Genomic DNA, 23,384 nt, shown 5'->3' on the forward strand with positions numbered 1-23,384 from the left:
ATGCTGCGGATCATCATTCTTGTATGGTCGTATGGTAATAATGTCCTCAACTGGTATATCGAACCAGCAGTTTATCAAGTGTTGCTGGAGTGCTGATTGATTTTGGATTACCCCACCCCCACTTGCATTGGTTTCTGTCATTTGTTTTCATTCAATCATTTGTTTTCCGTTCCAAATGGAAGTTGTTCTAAGCTTATTACTTATTTGAAGTCATTTGGGGTGCCTTTGTGACAAAAGCCCCCAGGCCCCTGGAGGCACAAGGGTATTTGTAGGGCTCAGACACTGTGAGGATCCTTGGGGCACAGAGGGATATGTGTGTGGGGTGGAGTAAGGATCCCTGTGGGCACAGGAAGATCTGTGGGGCAGAGACACCAGTAGGATCACTGAGGAACCCGAGGGATTGCAGGAGTGGGTGGGATCCCTGGGGCGGATGCACTCCAGGATCCCTGAGGCAGGGGGAAACCCGTGGGGCTGAAGCAGCCCCACATGACACCTTTGCCAGGGAAGTGAAGGGCTGCCACACAGTCTGGCAAGGTGGACACGCATCCTTGGTGTTCTTGGTTTTTGTTCTTGTTGACAAACTTTGTACTTTGCCCTTTTATGGGGAACTAACAGTGCTCCACAGTGTCTTGGCCATTTCTTTCATTTTCACTGATTTCCCAGAAACGGCAGCCTGCAGTCCCAGGGCGGATATAAGAGGCGGTGGCAGCCCAACCCAGCGGGGAGATGCAGCTGAGGCAGCCACAGCATAAGGTAGGAGCTCAGCAGGGTCCTGTCCTGGGGTTTTGCTCAGACCTTTCCAGGCTTTAAACTCAAGGGAAGCGGGAGGCTTTGGGGGGGATATTTTTGTGGGTGCTTTCCCTGCCAGGGTCTCCAGGGAGCCCTGCATCTGTGCCAGGACTTCGCCTGCTCTCTCTCACCCAGCTTGACCCCTGGTCTCGCCATGCAGAGCTTCGGCTGCTTCCAAACTTCTTCCTCCAGCCTCCTGTTTGCAGGCTTCTCCGGGGTCATGCCTGGGCATGCCTTCATTTCCTCCAACTCAGTTAATGACCAGGCCAGAACAGGGTGTCTGGTCTCCCCGTGTACCTGAAGCAGAGGTAGGAGGGTTTACAAAGCTGTTGGAAATGTGCTGCTCCCGCCCCTTCCTGCATCACAGGAAAAAATACTTGGCAGCAAAGGGGAAAAAATAATTGCCTTTTGAATTGTCTTCTAGTTTTGCGGTTTCAGAGCAAAAGACATAACTGCAAGTATGGGAAAGGGATTGGGCAAGTTTTCAGCTTTTAGAGACCAAGCTGCAGAGAGAGAGGGAGATATGAGCAATACACAATACAGCTGAGAGCAGTATCAGGAAGGAAGAAGGGGAGGATACCAGAAAAAGGGTGAAAGTGCACAGAGTCCAGGACCGAAATTTCAGCTTTTCTTTCACTTTCGCAAAGCAGAGCTGGAGTAAGCGGAACTGTATTTGTCTGGAAAGTCCCAGTCCATAGAAAACCCTCAAAACACACAGATGAAGTCGTATTTCCAGGAGAGGATATAAAAAACACCTGTTTTTTACATACTCTTGAGCACTCTCAGAGGTGTTTGCAAACCTCTACAATGCTTGAAGAGGGGTGTGGAAGCAGTGGGGTTGTAACCACTAAATGAGGGTCTGCTCCTCATTGCATGGGACAGTGACGGGGAGGTAAAATGACCAGACCTGGGCTTCTCGGGCTGATCTTTGTGATCTTTTAACCTTTGCTTTAGGTCTTTAGCTTCAAAGCTGCAAATCTCGTTGCTGAACTTTTCTCCTTGGCTGCCTAGGTTTGAGCTGCTGCAATGGAGAGTGCAGAGAGCAACAGAGAGGATGAAAGCAGAGAGGAACCTCATCCCATGTCTCCATCTCTCCAGGAAGGTGGCAGCAACCTGCTACATGAGAACGGAGGTAAGAAGGAATGTTGTAGGTGGAGGTGATGTAAACAGCCACCAAACCATCCCTGGTGTCTCTAACCTAGCAACTTCCTCCTCTATACAGTACGGGAAAGTCCAGTAAAACTAACTAGTAAAGAGCACTTGCCTGTTGAAGACTTTCAGCTCCTGTAATGGAGAGTTAACTTTAACCTATTGTCCTGCTTTTGTATAAAACAAGATCACTTCTCTTTTAGTGAGTTTTCCTTTCAGCTAAGTTCTTCTAAGTAAATGCATTTTTCTGAAGTTGATTGCATGTTTTTTTGGTTGGTGTTCACTCAGGACCTGGTAACAGCCAATATTTACAGTTTTAGTGAGCTAATGATAGGAATGGTAGGAATGGTATGCAGAAAGGCCCAGGTTTGTCAAAGTCACTGATAAATTTTGTATGTGCCCTAAGTGAGAGGGGCAAACCTACATAGGAGAGGTGGACAGAACAGATGACCAAAATCAACCAACTAGATATTCCATGCCATTCATATCATACACAGTGTAAAACTGGGAGATCACAAGGGTCTCACTCTCCTTGTCCATGGCCTGTGTACAAAGAGAACCCTGCGCGTTCTCTTGCCTGCAGTCCTGATCCTCGTTGAAGTTCATGCATTCCTGAATCCAGTTCCTGTCTACTTCAGAGTCCAGTTCAGGACTTTGGGGTGCCCGCCCTGCAGCCTCTGGCATGATGCCAGCCCCCCTGCAGGCCAGGGCTGTGCTAGGCTGGGAAATTCAACATTGGTTTTGTATATTTTGCATAAATTTGTCTCATTATTAGTATTATTAGTAAAGTATTTTTAGCTTTCCAACTTGTCAGTCTCTCTTGCCTTTTCTCCTAATCCCTTTCCTTGATGGGGAGGATTGGGGTTAGTAGAGAGCATCTGCCACACTTTATTGTTGCCCTGCAATAAATGGTGACACCTGTGTTTAAAATGCCTGAATGTTATTTATAAAGAAATGTATACAACTGTATATAAAGCCGATTTCCCACCAGTCCTACCAGAAACAAAAGAAAGAAAGGCCCAAAGAAAGGCTGTCTGCAAGAAGCAGCATGTCACACTTGTGTGACAGTCAGTCTCTTACCCCCTACACCAGGGATTTAATCTGGGAGTCTGCAGAACTAGATGAAGAAGATGCTACAACTTGTGCTAAAGGCCCTGTAATAACCTTTGGCCTCCGTGGGGACACACACTTTGCCTTCACGTTTGTATGCCAGTCCCAAGCAATGGGGAACAGCAGTGCTGACATGCGTGTTTTTATGGTGCTGTCAGCAAACTGGATGTCTGGCTGAGCATCACGTTGCAGACACAATCTGCTCTTGCCACACGAATTTGACACAGGCAAGTTTGTTTCCTTTTATCCTTTACAATGACACTTTTTTTTTTCCATGCAATATTGTTAACTTTTCACTACTAAATCTAGATAAGTGTCTCGGATTAGATGTACCAGCTTTTGGCTGGCTCAGATGAGTCCACCCACTAGCATGGAAATCTGGGCTCTGTGACTGCTGGCCCAGCTCAGATCTTTCAGCAGATGCTAACTGGAAAAGGGCAGTATTTTAAAAGCAGTTGATGTTCTTTCATTATTAGGAGAAAGTTTAGCATAATTATAGCCGATATCGTGGAGGTAGACACTGTGTTCAATACATGCATTTTTTTGCACCAGGAATGAAATCTGCAGCACCGAAAAGTAACAAGCGGCAACCTCTCTGCACAGACTATCTGACAGATACTGCACTTGGATCCCAGGTATGAGCTCTAGGACAAAACTAGGGAAAACTGGGAACCCAGTTTCTCTAGGTCGCGGATGGTCAGGTTACATGATTTCTGAGTGTCACTTAAACAGGATCTGGAGCTGCAGAGAAATCCAGGTACCCATCCTATAAGACCTGAGCTTCACCCTACTTGGTGTCTGCGGGGTCTGACAACTAGGAACACACAGGCAGTCAGTCATTTCCCTCCCCCAGGTGGGATGGGGGAGAGACTCAGAAAGGGAAATAAAACTTGTGAGTTGAGATAAGAAAAGTTTAATAGGACAGCAAAGGAAGAGAAAATAACAACAATAATAATGATGAGAATGTCACAGCTGAACTCCTTGGGGAATCTTGAGGACATGGATGAGGGCTGTATTTTCCACCTCAGTAGCACACAGGATAGCATTGATCTTTTGGGTATAAGGTGTCACTAGCATGGACATCACAAGATGACAGCCTGAGTTCACTTACATTCATGCTGAGACATAGCTCTGCTCTTGACATTCATAATTTGCTGTGTGCAAAGCAGAAGCCATGAAAAGAAAAGTTGGAAGAAAGACTGAAGTACTTCTTCAGCTCTGCACCCTCCCTGGCACTGTGCCTCCTGTGTCATTTGGGCTTTTGGGTTTGCATTATTGCTGGGGGTCTCTTTTTCTTTAACTTTAAGACTTTATTTTCCAATAAAAAGGTCCTGGATCACCAGAGAACAGAGGAAACAGTGATGGAAAGAAACTGTAACAGAAGAGGTAACTGACAAGTGTATTTTAGCATCCCCATCTCTGCTCTAGTGCAAATTTGATGCTATTGTGAATAGCAGATCTGAGTGTGCAGGGTCTGGTTGGGAGTTAGAGGCTCCTGGTAATGTCACATGTAAATTGTTTGAATGCCTAGAGGTACTTGTCTTGCTACCATAAACTGCCCTTGGAGGAGAAAGAAAATTGGTAAGAGAAGCCTCAAAGTTGATTGTTCAGTGTAATTGTACCTGTTGTCCTTCTGCTCCTTACCCCCATCCATAACTCCACCAATGCCAAGTGCGCTAACTATTGTTCTTAGGCCCATTCCTTGCCCCCACCCTTGCACCCGGCAGTACAGATAGCTCCATGTCCCCGTCTCCAGGAAAGCTGTACCACATACTGGTGGAGCTTGGCAAGATAGGTGGGAGGTCATATAACAAGTGGGCCAGGATTCTTGGTTCCAACATCCAGAAGACCACACCCAAGTTGTAAGGATTTTAACTTCAAGAGCTTCTGTCCCACTCACAGTATGCAACTGTCTTCTGTTTTTTCTTGGCTTTGTGCATGTTCTGCTGATGTTAACACAAGCATTCTCCTCACTTGCAGGTGACCGTGAAAGTGAAGAACACCTGGGATTCAATAGCAGGTTTGTTGATGTGGGGGTCTATGCTGTGGGATTTTCCTTCAGACCTCAAGGAGCTCTGTGAGATTGCTGGGAAAAGGCCTGTCTTTGGGAGGAGATGTAGCTTTAGTACTGTAAAGCTACTCCACCCTTAAACTCCTTCCTCCAACAGTAGATGAAGATGGAGACAGGTAGAGGCCGTCCAGGACTGGAGTTGGTCTCTTTACAATGCCCCTTGGTGTACAGCATGCTGCCTGTATCTGAGTTAGTCACACAGTGGCTTGATACTTGCATGTAGACAGTCGTAAATGCTGTAAATGCTTTATGGTAATCTGGATGTTTGTACAGGACTGGAAGAAATGATGCAGAAGATACTCCTCTTCCAGGAGCTGCAACCACAAGCTGGGAGAAATGCATGTGAGTTTCTGAATGCTGCCCTGGTGGATCAGGTGAAGATGGTGACAGAGTGGTGGAAGGAGGCTTGATGTTGACTTTGCAGTATTTCTCTCCCTTCTAATAGCTTCCTGGAGAATCCATATCTGTCCAGTGAAAGACTTCGAACAGAAGAAATAATGACCATAGAATTTGTTGCTGTATTGTCAAAAAAATCATTTTTTTCTGAAAAATCGTCCACGGTCTGTGTTGCTTTTTACAAGAAACCTGGACAATACCAGAAATTTGCTGTTATGAGAAAAAGGTAAAAATCATACCTAAATATATGTTGATGTCACATTTCTGAAAGCATATGGCTCACCCCAACTTCAGGGACCCAGCGTGGGCTCCAGACAAAGACACCTAAATTTAGTTGTCTGTAGAAGTGAGGTATAGTGTTAAGTCTAACTTCTGTATGTCCTGTGTCAGATCTGCCAGATCTGCACGAGGGTCTAAAACATTATGGAGCTTCTGAAATGTTACCAGACAGCTTGCATGAGAGAAGATGGAGTGAACAGAGTCAACTCAGTTCTGGTACAGTTGCAGCACTCAGCAAGAATATCTCTAGATATATTTCCCATTCTTCCTACAAAGGAGCTTCAGCTTTGGCTAGGATCAGGGTTGTTCATATCAAGACTTCTTACCAGTTATTTTTATTTCTTTCCTGCCTGATAAACCTTCAAGCTCAGGTCAGACTGCCAAGATTTTTTCTGCCGCTGTAAAGGCCAGAGACATTTTGTGGAACTTTGCATTTTTGAATGTGAATGTTGGCTGCCCGTTCTTGCTGCATGAACTGATCTGTACAGCTAAAGTCCATCTGGGGTTGAACCTGATGGAAGCTCCTTTGGGTGTAGTAACTAATTCATCCTCTTTATTCCATTCTAGAGGAGAAGTGATCATGGGCTGTGCGAGGATCCCCATTTCTGATCTACAGAAAGGACCAATTTTTTATAAATATGCTATCCTTAAAAATGCACTCTCAGCTGACCGTGAAAGTAGAATATGGGATTTAGAGCATGTATATGGAATAGACTCCAAGAATACAGAAATTCAATTACATCGAGTGTTAAGCATTCCCAAGGAAGAGATCAAAGCAGATGGTAGGTGCCATACTTCCTTCAAAAATGAGACTCAAATGAAGTATGACCAATAAATCCTTGCATGCAGCAAACAAACATAAACTCTCTCTTGTTTTGCCTCTCAGTGGGGCAGCACCTGCTTCCTACAACAGAAGCACTGTCATTGTGGGGATTTTTGATACATAGGCTCACGGGCTACTTATTTAACACAAACTCTTTATGTAAAGGACACACAAACTATTCTGGAAAGAGTGTTTAAGTTACTTTGCTTTTTCCCAGAATAAAATCAGACTTTTCATTGTCAGGCAAGGAAGAGTGTGTAATAAAGTCTTGAATCACCTTTGCATCTGCCATCAGGCTTCACTTGCAATTCCAGAAGGGTGCAGGTGAGCTGGAGGCCCAGCTTCAGATCTGCCACCCTGTGCAGATGCTTTGAATATGCCAGAGTGACTCAAAAAGTAGTAGACGTCTGTTGTTGGGGCATTTGAATCAGTTATGGGCTGTGCATACCAGGGCCATCTAAAGCACAGTTGAGAACTCTATGAGTGAATTTAAATACACATGGTGAGTGTTGTGCTTAAGTGGCACTGTTGCACTAAAAAGATTAATTTGGCAGAAACTAAACCCCCCTTGTGTTCCACCTTGTCCTCAGTATATTGCTGGGGGCTGGGGATAGCTGAGCTTAGCTTCTGAGTGATGCCCAATTAAATCAAAATGACCTCAAGTCAGCACTATAGGTCCAATTGTATTCAACAGCCAATCTGGCATTATGTTAAATTCACATGATTAGGGATTCACCAATAGTGCAGTGTATGGTCATGATCATTGAATTCATGTGCTTGCACAGATTTATTCATAGTATAATATATACCATAAGTCTGAGCTCATCCAATGAGAGAGTCTCACGACTAGACCCACAGATAATGAGTTTTATTAAAGCAACAGGTACAAGTTCTTTTATATTGCCATTGATATAGTACAGTGTGCAAAAAATACACTTTAGTTGCAAAAATACACTTTGGCACCAAAGATGACTATATAGCACTACTAATACGATTACAAATACAAGCTTGAAGCCTCGGTTTCTCAGGGAAAGACTTGGCATAACCAAGTGCGCAAATCTTACCGAAAGGCATCCCTTTGGGGGCAAAGATAGGTTCAGCCTGTCAACTGATCCCAGAAGTCTGCAATGCTGTCTCTTTGACTTCTCTGTGATTATGTTTTCCCTAACTTATGCCCATTCTTAGGGTATTTTATATTGTTTTCCATGTTTAGGTGGAGCTTGAGTGACTCTAGTAATACCTTTGTTATTGATTGGTGTAAAATCCTCTTGCTTCAATTTTAAAGGTATAGACTTAAAAAAATTCAGGGAAGATGCTCACAAGAGAATGAAGGCATGATGGAGGCGTGTAGCTTTTGGTATGGAGTTGTGTTTTGGTATTATAATGAGATTATAATGGCCAAAGTTCATCCACAGGGCAAATTTCACCACAACTACTAGCTCAGCAAATAGCATTTTGGATGGAATGTAATATTATCTCTTACTTGACAGCAACTATGTGCACAGTTCCGTTTAGTTCCTGCACCTGCCTTGTACATGGAGCCTGCCCATGATATCTCCACACCACTCCACCCTCCATTCTCTCTGTTGTTCCCTCCATATGTGAACATCCAAGAACGTAGGCCAGGTGGGGTGGAGGGTTGGGGTGGGGTGGGAATGGGAACCATGGCAGAGTAGATTCCTTGCATACCAAGCAGCTGCCTTATGTGCCAAGGATGTGGACATAACTTTATTCTCAATAATTGTACCTTTGATAATTAGTTTCAATAATTTGCCTCCTCAGTAATTATTCCACAATGGCTCAGCTAGGCTTGACATTCATGTAAAACAATTTGTATCATTAGCTCAGGGCCAGTTTAAGACTCATGCTTTATAGGTTTGAAGGTTCACTTACAAACCCTTTTTCTTCCCCAGGAACATGGACCATTTTTGAAAACATGAAGTGTTATTTTAATAGGAAAAACAAATCTTGCTTTAAATTGTCTTCAACAACAATGCCCCGAAAGTCTGTCAATTGCGGTATCATAGAACACCTTGTAGATGAATTTCTCTGCCACATCAGGCTACAGAATGGATTTAAGAACATAGAAAGGAAACTGAAGATCTACACGGAGAGCTTCAAAATCTATCTCGGGGATGCTGCAAAAGGCGAACCCTATTCTCCAACTAATCTTACTGAACAAGTGGTAAGTATACATAAAGCCAAAGCAGCAAGGAGCTCCCAAGCAGAAAGACCTCTGAAGAGAATTTCTGCAGCTGACTCTAATTCCACATAGGATTCTGAACCACAGACAGAAAACATCAAAAAGCTGATCCAACTGGTCAGTGAGCCTACTAGGGAAGGCAGCCCACTGTTTGTGAACAGAGAAGGACTCATGGGTAATTTGTCTGTTGGAGGTCTCATTGGGCATAGTGATCATGAAATTATTGAGTTTTCTATTCTTGGAGAAGGAAGGCAGTCAGCAGAACTGCTACCTTGGACTTCTGAAGGGCAGACTTTGATCTGTTTAGGAGGCTGGTTGGCAGAGTCTCTTGGGAGTCAGCCCTGAAGGACAAATGATCCCAGGAAGGCTGATTTGTCTTCAAGATGGAAATCTTAGAGACACAGGAGCAGGCTGTCCCCACATGCCAGAAGGCGAGCCATGAGTCTGGCCTGGCTCAGCAGACAGCTTTGGCTGGAACTCGGGAATAAGAGGAGAATTTATGACCTTTGAAAGAAGGGGCAGGCAACTCAGGAGGACTATGCTATGAAGTTATGCAGGGAGAAAACTAGGAGGGCCAAACCCCAACTAGAGCTGAATCTAGCTACTGCTGTTAAAGGCAACAAAAAATGTTTCTATAAATACATCAGCAACAAAAGGAGGGCTAAGGAGAATCTCCACCCTCTGGTGGATGCAGGGGGGGAACACAGTAACAGGGCATGATGGAAAGGCTGAGGTAATAAATGCCTTCTTTGCCTCAGTCTTTAATAGTAAGACCAGTTCTGCTGCAGGTACCCAGCCCCCTGATCTGGAAGACAAGGATGGGGAGAAGAATGAAGCCCTAGTAATCCAAGGGGAAATTATTAGCAACCTGTTACACCATTTAGACATACGCAAGTCTATGGCACCAGATGGGATCCATCCAAAGGTACTGAGGGAGCTGGCGGAGGTGCTCACTAAGCCACTTTCAACTATTTATCAGCAGTTCTGGCTAACCAGGGAGTTCCCAGTTGACTGGAGATTAACAAATGTGATGCCCATCTACAAGAAGGGCAGGAAGGGGGATCCAGGGAATTACAGGCCTGTCAGTCTGACCTTGGTGCCAGGGAAGGTTTTGGAGCAGATCATCCTGAGTGCCATCATTCAGCACATATAAGACAACCAAGCAATCAGGCCAAGTCAAGCACGGGTTTATGAAAGCCAGGTCCTGCTTGACCAATCCAATCTTCTATGACAAGGCGATCTACTTAGTGGATGAGGGAAAGGCTGTGAGTGTTGTGTACCTACACTTCAGTAAAACCTTTGACACTGTTTCCCACAGCATTCTCCTGGAGAAACTGGCAGCTCATGGCTTGGAGAGGTGTATTCTTCACTGGGTAAAGAACTGGCTAGATGGTCAGGTCCAAAGAGTTGTGGTGAATGGAGTCAAATCCAGTTGGTGACCGGTCACGAGTGGTGTTCCCCAGGGCTCAGTATTTGGGCCAGTTCTGTTTAATCTCTCTATCAATTATCTGAATGAGGGAATGAAGTGCATCCTTAGTAAGTTTGCAGACAACATCAAGCTGGGTGGGAGTGTTGATCTGCTCAAGGGTAGGAAGGCCATACAGAGGGATCTGGAAAGGCTGGATCATTGGGATGAAGCCAATTGTATGAGGTTCAAAAATGCCACGTGCTGGGTCCTGCACTTGGTCACAACAACCCCAGGCAGCACTACAAACTCAGGGAAGAGTGGCTGGAAAGCTGCCTGGCAGAAAAGGACCTGGGGGTGTTGATTGACAGCTGGATGAACATGAGCCAGCAATGTGCCCAGGTGGCCAAGAAGGTCAACAGCATTCTGGATTGTATCAGGAATAGTGTGGCCAGCAGGACTGAAGAAGTGATTGCCCCACTCTACTTGGTGCTGGTGAGACCGTACCTTGAATCCTGTGTTCAGTTTTGGGCTCCTCACTACAAGAAAGAAGGGCAACGAAGCTGGTGAAGGGTCTGGAGAACAAATCCTATGAGGAGCAGCTGAGGGTTCTAGTGTTGTTCAGCCTGGAGAAAAGGAGGCTGAGGGGAGACCAACTCACTCTCTGCAACTACCAGAAAGGAGGTTGTAGCAGGGTGGGTGTTGGTCTCTTCTGCCAAGCAGCAAGTGATAGGACAAGAGAAAATAGCCTCAAGTTGCATCAGGGGAGATTTAGATTGGATATTAGGAAAAAATTCTTCACGTAAAGGATTGTCAGGCATTGGAACAGACTGCCCAGGGAAGTGACTGAGCCACCATCCCTGGGGGTGTTTGAAAGATGTATAGATGAGGTTCTTAGGGACATGATTTAGTGCCAGTGTTAGGTTAATGGCTCAACTCAATGATCTTGAGGGTCTTTTCCAACCAAAATGATTCGATGATTCTATGCTTCTACGATTCAATGATTTGATGATTCTATCTCTTGTCATGGACTGAGCAGAAATCCTGGAAGAAAGATTGAAGCAAATATCCTCATTGTTCATGGAATTGAATCCCTACCCTGCAAATGCAATAAAAATCAAAAACTCCATATCTGAAGGAGACCACTGGTGTCCACCGCCATCCCAGACTGGCTTCTGTCTGAGATGGCACTAGGTCTGGCTGGGATGGAGTTAACTTTCTTCACAGCGTGTTGCACTGTGTCTTGCATTTGTGGCTAAAAGAGTGTTGATAACAAATTAATGTTTTAGCTATTGCTTAGCACGACTTGTACAGCATCAAGGCTTTTTGTCTCCCTCAGTTCCTCACAGTGAGTATGCTGGTGGTGGACAAGAGGTTAGGAGGGGATGTAGCCAAGACAACCGAGCCAAATTGACCGAAGGGACATTCCATACCATATGTCGTTGTCCTCAGTAATAGTAGCTCAGAGAAATGAGGAGGAAGGAGGGATATTTACAGTAATGACATTTGTCTTCCCAAGCAACTGCTATGCTTGGTGAGGCACTGCCAACCAGGAAGGGCCTGAACATCTGCCTGCCAGTGAGAAACAATGTATGAATTATTGTTTGCTTTGTTGACATGTACAGCTTTTGTTTTCGCTATTCAACTCTCATTATCTCAGTTTGTGAGTCTTCTGACTTCCCTTATATTTTCACCCTGGCCCACAGGAGAGGAAACTAAGTACAAAGCCTGGTGGGGGTCTGGCTGTTGGCCAGGCTCAACATACCAGTGCTGTTGAATGGAAGCCTTATTTGAGCTGAGGTGCCATATCCACCTGGTATGGTTTGGGGTTGCCACAGAGAGAGTCAGCAGGGTGTGTCCAGAAAAGGACTGGGTACCTAGGTTACAAACAGCTAGGTGAGGATGTTATCTTACATTGTTGATGTATCCTGAGAGGTCATACAGAGTGGAAGGCCTGAAATACACCCAGGCTTCACAGGATGCAGAGCAATGCCTTGCAAGTCATCCGTAGTGAAATCCCAATGAGAGGAGTTGAGTGATACATGCTGCATCTCTGTCTAGGTGAAAGTTGTTTATCTGTCTTTTGGGTTTCTCAGTCATAGAATCACACTCCTACACCAAGCTAGGCCTCTGAGGGAATCTCCAGTGTTCCTTTGGATTCTCTTTAATTTCCCAGCTCAGCTTGGAGACTGAAGATCTGTTTACATCTTGTAATCTGATCTTATTTTCATCTGTGGTGGGGCTTCAGCATCCTAGAATGGACAGCTAGTAGGTTCCTGGTGCTGGTGTGGATTCAGCATAGAAGAACTGCTTCATAAACTTACGACAGCCAGGAAAACTGTTCCCTGTGGTAGTGCCAGGGCAGTGAGACACAACGGAAGCTAAGGAATTTGTTAGCTGTTGCAAAGACAGGAACTTGTCTTTAAGTAAGTGGTTAAACTGAAAGGCTTTTGCCTCCAAATAATGATCCTTAGCAACTTGCATCTTCCATTCCCCTTCCTGAACCCTTCCCAGCTCCTCAAGTAAAGTTGTCCTGTCTGTCTTGGTGAAACTCCTCTTCCTTATTCTCTTCGTCCAGTTGCACGATAACATGATAAAGTTCATGGACAAGATATTGAGATGCCTGGAGACAGAGGAGCATAAAGATGGTGGCCTGCTTTTTGCCTTACACACCTCATTTTGTTATAACATCACACTAAGCAAAGATAGAATCATCAAGGCTGAAAAACTCTTCCAGGATATTGGCCCATTTCAAGGCAAATTCAAGCATCTGAGAGGAAAGAGGTAATTAAAATTGTCATCCTACTTTCTTGAGTTACAAATCCTTTCATAGTCATTCAGTTCATTAGGACCTGTTCACTTTGGAGCAATTGTGTGAAGACAGAGTTGGAGTGTGGTCCCCCAACACTCTTTTCCCTTCACTTCAATGCTTCCTAGCTGTATTTCTGCCACTGGCTGCCATAACCAGTACAACGTATCTCTTCTGCCAGGTCTCCAATGGAAGGAGAGATGCAGGTCCTATTTTTGACAGAAATTGATTTGAGATTCAGACCCTTACAATTATGCACCTCTGTAGGTGTCCAGGGTTCTGTTATAATCGTTGGAGATCCAAGACTCAGCTGGGCATCAGTGTCATTTTAGATTCCATGTGCTATCTCATCAAGTCTCCTGCTGAAACTTTGAAAGGATTAATGTCTACCAGAACTTCTGGTTCATATCTGAAGGCCCTGCAGGTCTGTCTTGAATGTCCCAGACATCTCAAAGAGAATTTGGCATTTTTGCATAGGCAGCTGAATTGAGCCTTACAAAAATAGGTATATTAGGTCACAAAATCAGATTACTGTATTCTGTTGTGCTGTTTCGGTATAATCTATAGCATTTGAGTTATTTTTTTTTTATTTTCCTTTGCTACATAAAACTTATGAAAGGAGACTTGTTTGGCAAGGCTGGGGTGGGACTTATTTGTTGTACATGGATATTTGCTGATAAGATCACTAGATCCAAGCTCTCCCTCTCACACTATTTCATGGATCCATAAGTTGGCAAGATGAATGCTATTGGGTTGAGGGGAAAGCACACAGCTCCTACACCATCCTAGGAGGTGTTTTTGTGAGCTCTGACCATTGGTGGAGTTTTTTGGGTGTTCTCTTTCTTTTCAGCAATTACATTTCAGCTGTGAAGCAAATGTGCATAAGAAATAAAGGCAACACCTTGTTGATTTGGCTGATTCCATTGCTGTATGCAATCACAGAGAAGACAGATGACCCCCTTTTTCCAGAAACCATTCCCTTACAACACTTGTTGGAGCTGAGAAATGATGAAGGGAAGCAGAGGTATGTTTGAAAGGGAGAGATCATCAAGGCTGACTCAGGGTACAAAGCTGTTGTACTGTTAAAATATTTTTTCTTTGCTTTTGCTTTTGAACTTCTAACCACCAGAAACTTTGTTTCTTCCCTGGGATGCAAGCAATTGCCTTTCTGATGCATCCTACTCCTTCCCTGAGCTCTAACTAGGAGGACAGTGTTTGAAGGCAAATTGGAGGAAGAGGAAGACTGAGCTGAGAATTGTGCAATCTCATTTAGGCAGTCTGTTGGGAGTGGTCTTAGGGAAAGAACCACCCCTAGATCCTCTTTTGAGCATTGTTTCACATGGAGAAATGTGGACTCGCTCCAAAATATCTTGTCTCCAAGCAAAGTGAACAGGAGAAAGGCACATATGTGCACTCACACAAGGTGGTATCCCCTGGACTGAATTTCTGAATAGCCTAGGAAAAAAAAGGCTTACTGTGTAAATTCACTTGCTATAAATTCCCATATATCTTAGTGTCCAGCAACCTCTTTTTTAAGTCCAGTACCACATTTACTAGCCACAGAAGCACATAAGATGGCACAAAGTGCCTCCAGATGCTCCAAAGAGTATCTGCTGTTGATAGTTCTTTTCCATAGGAAAGTCCTGGCGATGATAGAGATTCAGAAGTCATTAATTGAAAGCTGCTGTCCACTAGCAAAGATGGTCTTGGAGATGTTGGCGCTGAAGAATTTCACCGAGCACTCCCTGCTCCAAATCAAGCTTCCACCTTACCTTCTTCTGAATACTGTGCATGAACGCACTGCTGACGTCATCTGTAAAGCATCCCAAGTGCATGTAAGGCAAGCAGACAATACACACGGTAGTAGATCAACTTATTGTTGGTGTTTCTTTGCTAGGTTATGGAAAATTGTGCAATTTTGTACAGGTGAACCAGAAAGTCTCTGTCTCCTGAGGAAATTTTCAACAAATCCAAAGGGGTTGAATCATAGTAACCTGGAGCAAGGGCTCACTACCTATGTCTTGAGAGAAGTGGCAAAAGAGAAAATGCAGGGGGATCTCATTCATTGGTTTTTGGCCTGGTTGGAAAATGACTAGCAAATGCTGTATTGAGTGAATTTTAATCACAGTCTTTTAGCAGTTTTTGCATCCTGTCCCCAGAAACAGTAACCAAAATTAACATTGTGGCAATGAACCAACTAGAACTTTCTTTAAAGTTGGAAAACTTGAAAGAGGGAAGTTAAAGATCTAACTTCATTTTTTAGGAGAGTGATTATTTTTAAATCAAAATCGGACTTGCATGAAGGAACCTACTTCCTGTCATTCTCACATTTTAATTAGATGGCTGTAATATACTCTGAAGCCCTGGAGAGGAATTCCACATAAAATCAACTTATTAGTGTTTATTATAGGGTTCACCCCCAACACACATTGATTTGTACTTGAAAAAATCTGAGGTCAGCCCTCCCACATCATCCTCTGAACTCCAAAGATCTTGGAGAGAGCTGGCTTCTGTGGGATTTGAAGAGATTGTTTTAATAGGAACTAGATCTGCCTTTCCATGTGGAAGAGCTGGGGGGGAGGGGGGGACTCAGTCAAACATTGGCAGAAAAAAAAAAAAATCTCTGAAGTTTCACACTTCTCAGTTTTCATAGGAGACCACCTCAGCTCTAGGAATGGATATGTTTTTACAGTTGTTTTCAGTGTATGTTTTTCCCTCTATTCAGGAAGAGGATTTGATTGGAGTTTTGAACAACATTGCTGAAAGGATGGCATCCTGGTTCGAGGACTTGTAAGTGCTAACCTTCTGAGAGGAGAAATACTGGGACAGGTCTGTGGAGAAGGTGGGAATGAATGGCTACAGTTGTGGTTGAGCAGATCAAGGGAAGTTGTAGTAATTTTCTTTGTTTGTTGTACATCATAATCCTTTAAACCCCTCTGGGGATGAGGACTATGATGTGGGAAGGAGGTCCTGTTAGACAGTCTGCCTCCATCTCATGTTGTGGGATTTGGCTCCAAATTCGGACACATAAGTTGTCTGAGATTGCGTAGTGTTGTCCAGCAAATGAAAGACAGTTAGGCTCAAGGTTGTGTTGACTGTTTTTTAAATGCTGTTGTTAGAATTAGCACAAGAGGAGTATAGTGCTCTTCTGTGTCCACAGGCACCTGCCAAGGGGTATGGATCCGCTGACGAAGCCTACAAATATGGAGGATGCCTTGCCATGTCTGATTTCAACATATGTGCTCCTTTCATCTTCCTTAAAGCATTGGCATATGGTGCCATTTCGCTTGGTAACATCACTGCTACAGATACTTGACATGTTTGCTGCAAAATCAGATGTGTTGCAAGAAGATCAGGTAAAAACAACACCCACAGCTTTCATGAAGACATATACCCATGTCTTTTTTGCTGAGAAGCGTCAGTAGTTCAGGTTTGCTTCATCCAAACACAGACAACTAAAGGAGTGACGGCAGAGCATGTGGCTACCCTTCTCAGTTACTAGTTCTAACCTTGTCAGAATTTGTGCTGGGGCAGATGAAGAAGGTTTGTGTAGACAGAGGTGCAAGCAAAGCTGGTAGCTGATGTGCTAGCCATTTTTCTTCTTGAAGGCCCTTGATAGTTGTGAGAAGGACTTCATTTTCACAGCAGTTAAGGATCAAATGTCAGAGTGAAAATCCAACTCTCCTTGCCAATTCTCTCATTTTTTTTTTCATTTCCTAAGGAATTTCAGCAGTTCTCCTCCAAAAGGTTCAATGAGTTTGCAGATTACATCAAGGGGTGGCTGGAAAAATCCTTTCCCAGGCCACCCATGGAAACTAGACCATTCCTGGAAAACATTGATGTGAGTAAAATGAAACCCACACAAGGGATAACCACCCACCCTGGAAGGTCTGTCTGTACCCTGAGGCCCAGTTGACCAGCTTTACTTTTCTGCCACAGATGTGGCAACAGCTGTTCTCATTTAAGATCCTCTGTGTGGACTGGACCCAGAAATGGCAAATCCTGATATACTCCACAGCGGAAAGGTGGCTGAAGAAAGTAAGTTACTTAACTCCAAGCAGGGGTTGATGGTCAGACTTCTTCTGATCCTAGCCAGTGTTTGGGAGATGAGAGCTGAGGTACAGAGAGGCATAACTCCTCCTGCACTGTGAGTTCCCAATTATATTGGGTAAGGCCCTAGAAAGCAACTGCAGCTTAAGCATTTCCTTCCTGCAGGTAGATGTCAGAAAACTTCTGGGCTTCTACTTGAAATTCATGAAGATTGGCAAGTGTTGGAATACAAATTTGGAAAGCTGCTTTACAGACTGTGTCATTCAAAGGATTAAAGACTTTGAGAAAAGCGAGGTACAGACTTTCTGTCTAAAATCCACACTTCATTCTTGCACAATGGAGTTTCTACCCCCTGCCACACTGAGCTGACCACTTTGCTGGTTGTGCTTGTTTGGCCTGTGGTGGGTTAATGGAGCGGGAGAGGAATTTTCTGTAAAGGCATAGGTTCTGCAAAACCTATTTACAACTAAGAGGAAAAATTTCTTGTCTTTACAGGAGGCCATGTTAGAAGAAATGGTTTCCGAAGCCCTCAAAACAAACAGGTCAAGTGTTGGGAAAGTGCTTTCTGCTGTTGTTGAAAAGGTATTCTCAGAAAAGATGAGCACATTGGAAAAAGATAGATTTGACAGCATGGGCCCAGCTCTTGCAGAGATGCTCAGCTCTTCTGTGATCTATGATCTCCTCTCTGCTTACAGTGAGTTTCCCACAGAGTTTCTCTTTTTAAAATTCTTGGTTTGAAACTGAGTTTTGGTGGGCCCTGAAAGCCAAGCAACATCTGATGTTACTTATCACTAAAATCTCACACTAAACAAAAGTTCAGCCATGAAGCTGGGTGAATGAAATTTGTGATCAAGTCCTTTCTCTTGCTAGAAGGTAATATGAGGTTTCACCAGCTCTGTTCAAAGTTCTGCTAGGTTTGTTGCCAACACAAAGTGGAAGAGACCAAATATTCATGTAGTCTCAAAAAAAAAAAAATGATGTTTCATTTCAGAAACTAAGAAGCATCTCAGTTTTGTTGCTTATTCTTGGGAAATGTTTCATTTATTAAATGAAGGATATAAAACAAACAAACAAACAAAAAAGCTCTCTGAAGATAAAAAAAATAACAGAAATGCTAATTGAGAAGCACCCCAGAGGTTTGTCTCCTGCTTGAAGGCGGGTTATAACCAAAGATAGGCCAGGGTTTTCATGTACCTGAAACAACTGAAAAATGCTATTTTACATTGACTGGGAACAAAGCAATATTTTTCCCATATGTTGGTGTTGGCCACTTAATTGGAAAACAACCAAATCTGCACAGTCCACAAAGATGGCTGTAACAGATCCCCTTGGTATTCACTGCTTGGGGTGGGGTGCTGTGAAGCTCCTAGTTCTTCCTGAGGAGATACATTAAAAAGAAATCCAGTGGGAAAACTGCTTCTTCTGAAAGCACTGCTCTATCACTAATCTCATATATTTTACAGAAAAATCGGAGCACAAGTGTCAAAATCAGATCAGTGAAAGAGCAAAAAATCTGCTTTCCCAGTTTTCCAATTTCTTCTGCTGTTTGAAGCATCAAGTTTTCTCAGGAGAGATCCCCTGCAACATACTGTCCATCATCTTACAACATCAAGTGCTATTTCAGAATATACTGTGCATCTGTGGTGAGTTCACAGTTTCCAAATTCATTTCTAAAAACGGTACTTCCATGTGATGTGTTTTCATATGCATGGGGCAAGTAAAAATATATATCTATTGGAAAGAGGCAAATAAAAATCTATATATTTGAAAGATATCTAAAATACAAAGAAAACAAAAAAATATCTGCAAGAGAACAAACACAAAGAAAAAATATAGAAATTAAATACAATCTTTTTAAGACCTGTTAACAATAAGAAGGACAGAAAACAATACTTTTCTTCTGTACAATGCATAGCCGTTAAAATATTGCAGTGTTCTTGTGATTTATTTACAGAATTGTATCTATGTTGTTAGAATCATAGAATAATTTGGGTTGGACGGGACCTTTAAAGGTCATCTGTAATAGTCCAACCCCCCTGTAATGAGCAGAGATATCTTCAACCAGATCATAATGCTCAGAGCCCCACCCAGCCTGACCTTGAGTGTCTCCAGGGATGAGACATCTACCACCTCTCTGGGCAACCTGGGCCAGTGTTTCACCACCCTCACTGTAAAAAAATTTCTTCCTTGTATCTAGTCTGAACCTACCCTCTTTTAATTTAAAACCATTACCACTTGTCCTGTTGCAACAGGCTGTCACAGAGGCACCCCAAAGTCAGTTTTAGGCAGACAAGTTCCAAAACAGTCTTTATTCTAGCCAGAAAAATGCAGAAAATAAACCGACTAGGAACAGATTTTGTACAATTAGTTAGCACTCCAACAACATAAAATACAGGTTCGGATATCAGTTGAGGAAATTATTGGGGCACAGCAAAATAAGAATAATGAGGATCCATGGTGTGCATGCATACACTCACAAGAAACAAAAACAGAGCCCTCTGACTCCAAGCATCCACAATAATCACTTGCCTGGGCTAGGCAAGGACTCATGCTTGCCGGGTTAGGCAAGGACTCATTCAAGGATATATCCAGTAAATAACCACTCACCCAAATGAGGAGGTGAAGCACTGTCAGTCCCAGGAAGTCTTCTTAGATAGCACCCCAGTCTAAGGGGAGGGCTCCAGTTCACAGGCCCACAGCTCTGAGAAGACCACTCCAAAGGAGGCCTTCAGTGGGAACCCCATTTTATAGTCTGGTCAGATCTGGCTGTGGGCTTTATAACACAGTCTGGAAGCTTTGCAGTTACTCTGGGCACCTCCCCTGCTGATGACCCTGTCAATTGACTCAGGGTCCCATTAAAGATCCTGTTGATCCAATTGACTGAGGGTCCCACCCCTTCTGCCCCACCAGCTGGTGGAGGTGAAGTCACCCTGCCCCAGGGTAGGGGAGGATGTGACTATCAGTACCTTGGTACCTCCCTAGGTGTGTATGTTGGGACAGGCACAGTGGTGCACAAAAGGTGCTAAAAGAGCCATCAACTGTCCCACTGAAAGCTCCAGATCTCAGGGGGATGTGCAACTGTCACACAGGCCCTGCAGAAAAGCCTGTCCCCATCTTTCTTATAAAATCTCTTTAAGTACTGAAAGATCACAACCTGGTCTTCCCAGAGAAACTGGGGCTGAACAACCCCAGCTCTCTCAGCCTGTCCTCATAGGAGAGCTGTTCCATCCCTTTGACCATTTTTGTGGCTCCTCTGGCCCCTCTCTAACAGGTTCATGTCTTTCCTGTACTGAGGCTTCAGAGCTGGACACAGGACTCCAGGTGGGGTCTCACCAGAGTGGAGCAGAGGGGCAGAATCACCTCCCTTGACCTGCTGGCCACGCTGCTTTTGATGCAGTCCAAGATACAATTGGCCTTCTGGGCTGCAAGTGCACATTGCTGGCTCATGTCCAATCTTTCATCCACCAGTACCCTCGAGTTCTTCTCTGCAGGGCTGCTCTCAATCCCTTCATCCCCAGCCTGTATTGATATCTGAGGTTGCCCCGACCCAGGTGCAGGAAGTTGCACTTGGCCTTGTTCACATGCATCCACTTGTGGAACTTGTCCAGTTCCCTCTGAATTACATCCTGCCCCTCAGGTGTGTTAGTTTCACCACTCAGCTTAGTTTAGTGTTTTACGTTTTGTTTTCCTGTTGTTATTTATGCCAGTTACAGAATACACTTCAAGATCATGGTCCAGTTTCAAAATCCACCTATCTTTAACAAAAACCTGGAAGAAAATTATTTCAAATCCTTCTCCAATAATAAACTTCATCCACATGTCTCAGAGTGTTTTAGACTTTGGCAGGGATCACATCAGAATGGCTCTGGGTTGATACTGCTGCTTCTACATTCGGTGACACAGCCTTTGTGCAAATTCAAGTATGTGTTTTTCATTGGCAGTGGTTATGTTTCCAGTAGCTCTTCTGTCTCTGCAGGTTATTTGCTCAAAAATCCTCTGTATCTGAGATCTAAGCTTGGGTTTTTTTTGTTTGTTTCTTTTCCCAGATTCCTCTGTCTCCAGCTGCATAGCAACAGTGCTGAAAGTCAGAAAGGAGGAATACGAGCAATTGGAAGAGCAAAAGAAGCAGATACGCTCATTTCTGCATCTATGCAGCAGCATAACGGATGTGATAAATGGTACCATCCCATTCTATTTGAGAGGATGGGATTGCCTATGTGGTTCTTGAATGGGGAGCTGCCTCCTAAAATAAAAAGCTGGTAGCAAATACTCCAGAAAATGGTGCTGCATGACTGTCTAGTGGCAAGCAGTAGCTCAGAGAGAGTAAGCGGGGAGCTCTTTAAGGAAAAAAGGGATGGGGAAAGTCTGATAGGGGTTTATATACGGAAGGAGTCAGAATAGTGGGAAAACCTGAATCATGGGGAAAGATTAAACAGTGCCAGGTATTTCATTTTTCTAAGCGACATAGAAGGTTAGATTACCTACTTAGACAAATGTTTGTAGAGGGAAAGTGCATTTCAGATAGGACAATTTCAGACAAGATCTGGGATCTGAGAAGAGAAGGACAGAACTAGCAAAAAGTAGCAGAAAGGTATACTGGCTGGGAAGTCTCACCTAGTGAGCTCTTCCTGCAGAGTAGGGGAACATACATGTCCCAGTGTTGAAGATCTCAGACTGGGCGCAAGAATCGACAGAAGTGATTCTCCAGCTGGTGTGAGACAATGGCGAGGTAATTCTCAACCTCTACTTCAAAGTTAAGTTGTTTTCTAAGAGTACAGACACTACCACAGTTTCAAGGCCATGGTTTGAAGACTCCCTTCCTCATCACAGAGCAATTGATTTTGCCTACCATTTGTTTTGGTGTTCTTGGCTTCAGTTTTTCCTCAAGAACTTTGCTACAAACAAATACATACACACACACACACCATCCTCTTTGGTATTGCAGTCAGGTTCAGAATATTTCTGTGCTTAGAGGGTAAGCAACTTTCTAGATGGAGAAATGCACTAATTTTTTTTGTTTGTTTCTGCCTTGTTTAGTGGACACAAGTGTTGTGATGGAAATCTTCAGTGAAACAAGACTTTTTAAGGATCAGATGTCTATAAGCAAATTTTCTGTGAATGGAGAGAAGAAACTTCCTGCATTGCAACACCCTCCTAAATACAGTGACATGATGAAAAAAATTCATAACTTAAGGGAAAGCAATTATTTTTTGAGACTGTGGAAGCAAAAAGCAGAGCAAATCAAGGCCAAAACCCCTAAAGCCAAAATTCTCTCGGTAGAAGCTGTGCAAGAAAGTATTTATAAGCCAGCCATTGCTGACTTTCAGAGTACCTATCTGACCCTCAAAGACTTTTCCATCACCCTTGGGAGGGTGAAGAGCTATTTTGATAAAGAGTTAGCAGATGAGAGTCAGCTCAAAAAGGAGTTTAAAATTATGGAGATGAGTGAAGGGGAAAGGAATGAAAAAGCCATCTGGATAGATGCTGCATTGGAGAAGATTAAAAACTATGTCACCCTGTCTACTGTGGTGAACACTGCCAAGATGATTGATGAACTGCGGAAAACACTTGATCTTAATGGAAATTTTCAGATTCTCAGTGACCTAACAAAATACGTATGTAGAACATACATGGATATCTGTCTTATACCGAGTGCTTTTGTGTCTTCTGTTTTGAGAGATCTGAATGGGCAACCTCTGCTCTTGTGTGTCAACATTTAACTAAGTCATACTGGACACAGTAGATGGAATTTTTCTTCTGGAATATAAATTTTACTGTTGTAACAGTCCCTCTTTTAGCTTGGCACCTTTACAGTGGAGTAAGTGGAGTCAGGAATGTGATTCAGCTCACCCTTAATCAGACTCTTGGTTGTCTACAAATGAGCTTCCAGTGACATTAGAGATGCCCAAGGGCATCTGAGGCAACTGTATGAGGACAATGGATGCAGGTGTCTGTGTGTGTCAGCAGCCAAATTCTGCATCAAGTGATAGACAGGGAAATCATCTCTTTCCCAACCTCTGGAAAGTTTCTGGTAGAACCAGGAGTAAAAAACTCTGGGAGTTAAATAACAGATCCCAACCTAATATTCTCTACCAACTCCAGAAATTCTTTTGTTTTCCACATGTTATTTTTTTTTCAGAATTTGAAGCCTCCTGTAAAAGCTCAAATGTTTTATTGTCATAACCTTTCTATTAGGGTAGTAATAATGGGCCACTGCATGGGTAGCTCCAAGCAGCAGCTGGATGTTCTGTAAGTTTTTGTACTTTGAATAGCTTTCCATGTTTTGGGCAGGTTTCCTCA

General features: G+C 43.6%; 1 protein-coding gene across 8 annotated transcripts in view; it reads left to right on the forward strand.

Annotated features, from left to right (window-relative positions):
- Nucleotides 1-529: 529 nt before the first annotated feature.
- The window catches only part of LOC102095620 (E3 ubiquitin-protein ligase rnf213-alpha), a 64,553-nt gene continuing 41,698 nt past the window's right edge, over nucleotides 530-23,384 (forward strand). For 2 of the 8 annotated variants that reach the window (XM_065049041.1, XM_065049069.1), the window contains exons 1-21: nucleotides 1,455-1,681; nucleotides 1,801-1,921; nucleotides 3,601-3,683; nucleotides 4,377-4,434; nucleotides 5,029-5,068; nucleotides 5,393-5,461; nucleotides 5,544-5,741; nucleotides 6,362-6,576; nucleotides 8,531-8,802; nucleotides 12,804-13,009; nucleotides 13,885-14,058; nucleotides 14,671-14,869; nucleotides 15,760-15,824; nucleotides 16,195-16,390; nucleotides 16,756-16,875; nucleotides 16,974-17,072; nucleotides 17,250-17,378; nucleotides 17,580-17,778; nucleotides 18,548-18,727; nucleotides 21,131-21,262; nucleotides 22,122-22,699. In XM_065049041.1, the coding sequence (XP_064905113.1) occupies nucleotides 1,816-1,921; nucleotides 3,601-3,683; nucleotides 4,377-4,434; nucleotides 5,029-5,068; nucleotides 5,393-5,461; nucleotides 5,544-5,741; nucleotides 6,362-6,576; nucleotides 8,531-8,802; nucleotides 12,804-13,009; nucleotides 13,885-14,058; nucleotides 14,671-14,869; nucleotides 15,760-15,824; nucleotides 16,195-16,390; nucleotides 16,756-16,875; nucleotides 16,974-17,072; nucleotides 17,250-17,378; nucleotides 17,580-17,778; nucleotides 18,548-18,727; nucleotides 21,131-21,262; nucleotides 22,122-22,699 (3,318 nt within the window). In that variant the 5' untranslated portion in view covers nucleotides 1,455-1,681; nucleotides 1,801-1,815. The other 6 variants (XM_065049049.1, XM_065049060.1, XM_065049053.1 and 3 more) reach the window with 6 other exon arrangements.

This window comes from Columba livia, chromosome 1, assembly GCF_036013475.1.
Source record: "Columba livia isolate bColLiv1 breed racing homer chromosome 1, bColLiv1.pat.W.v2, whole genome shotgun sequence".
Lineage (NCBI taxonomy): Eukaryota > Metazoa > Chordata > Aves > Columbiformes > Columbidae > Columba > Columba livia.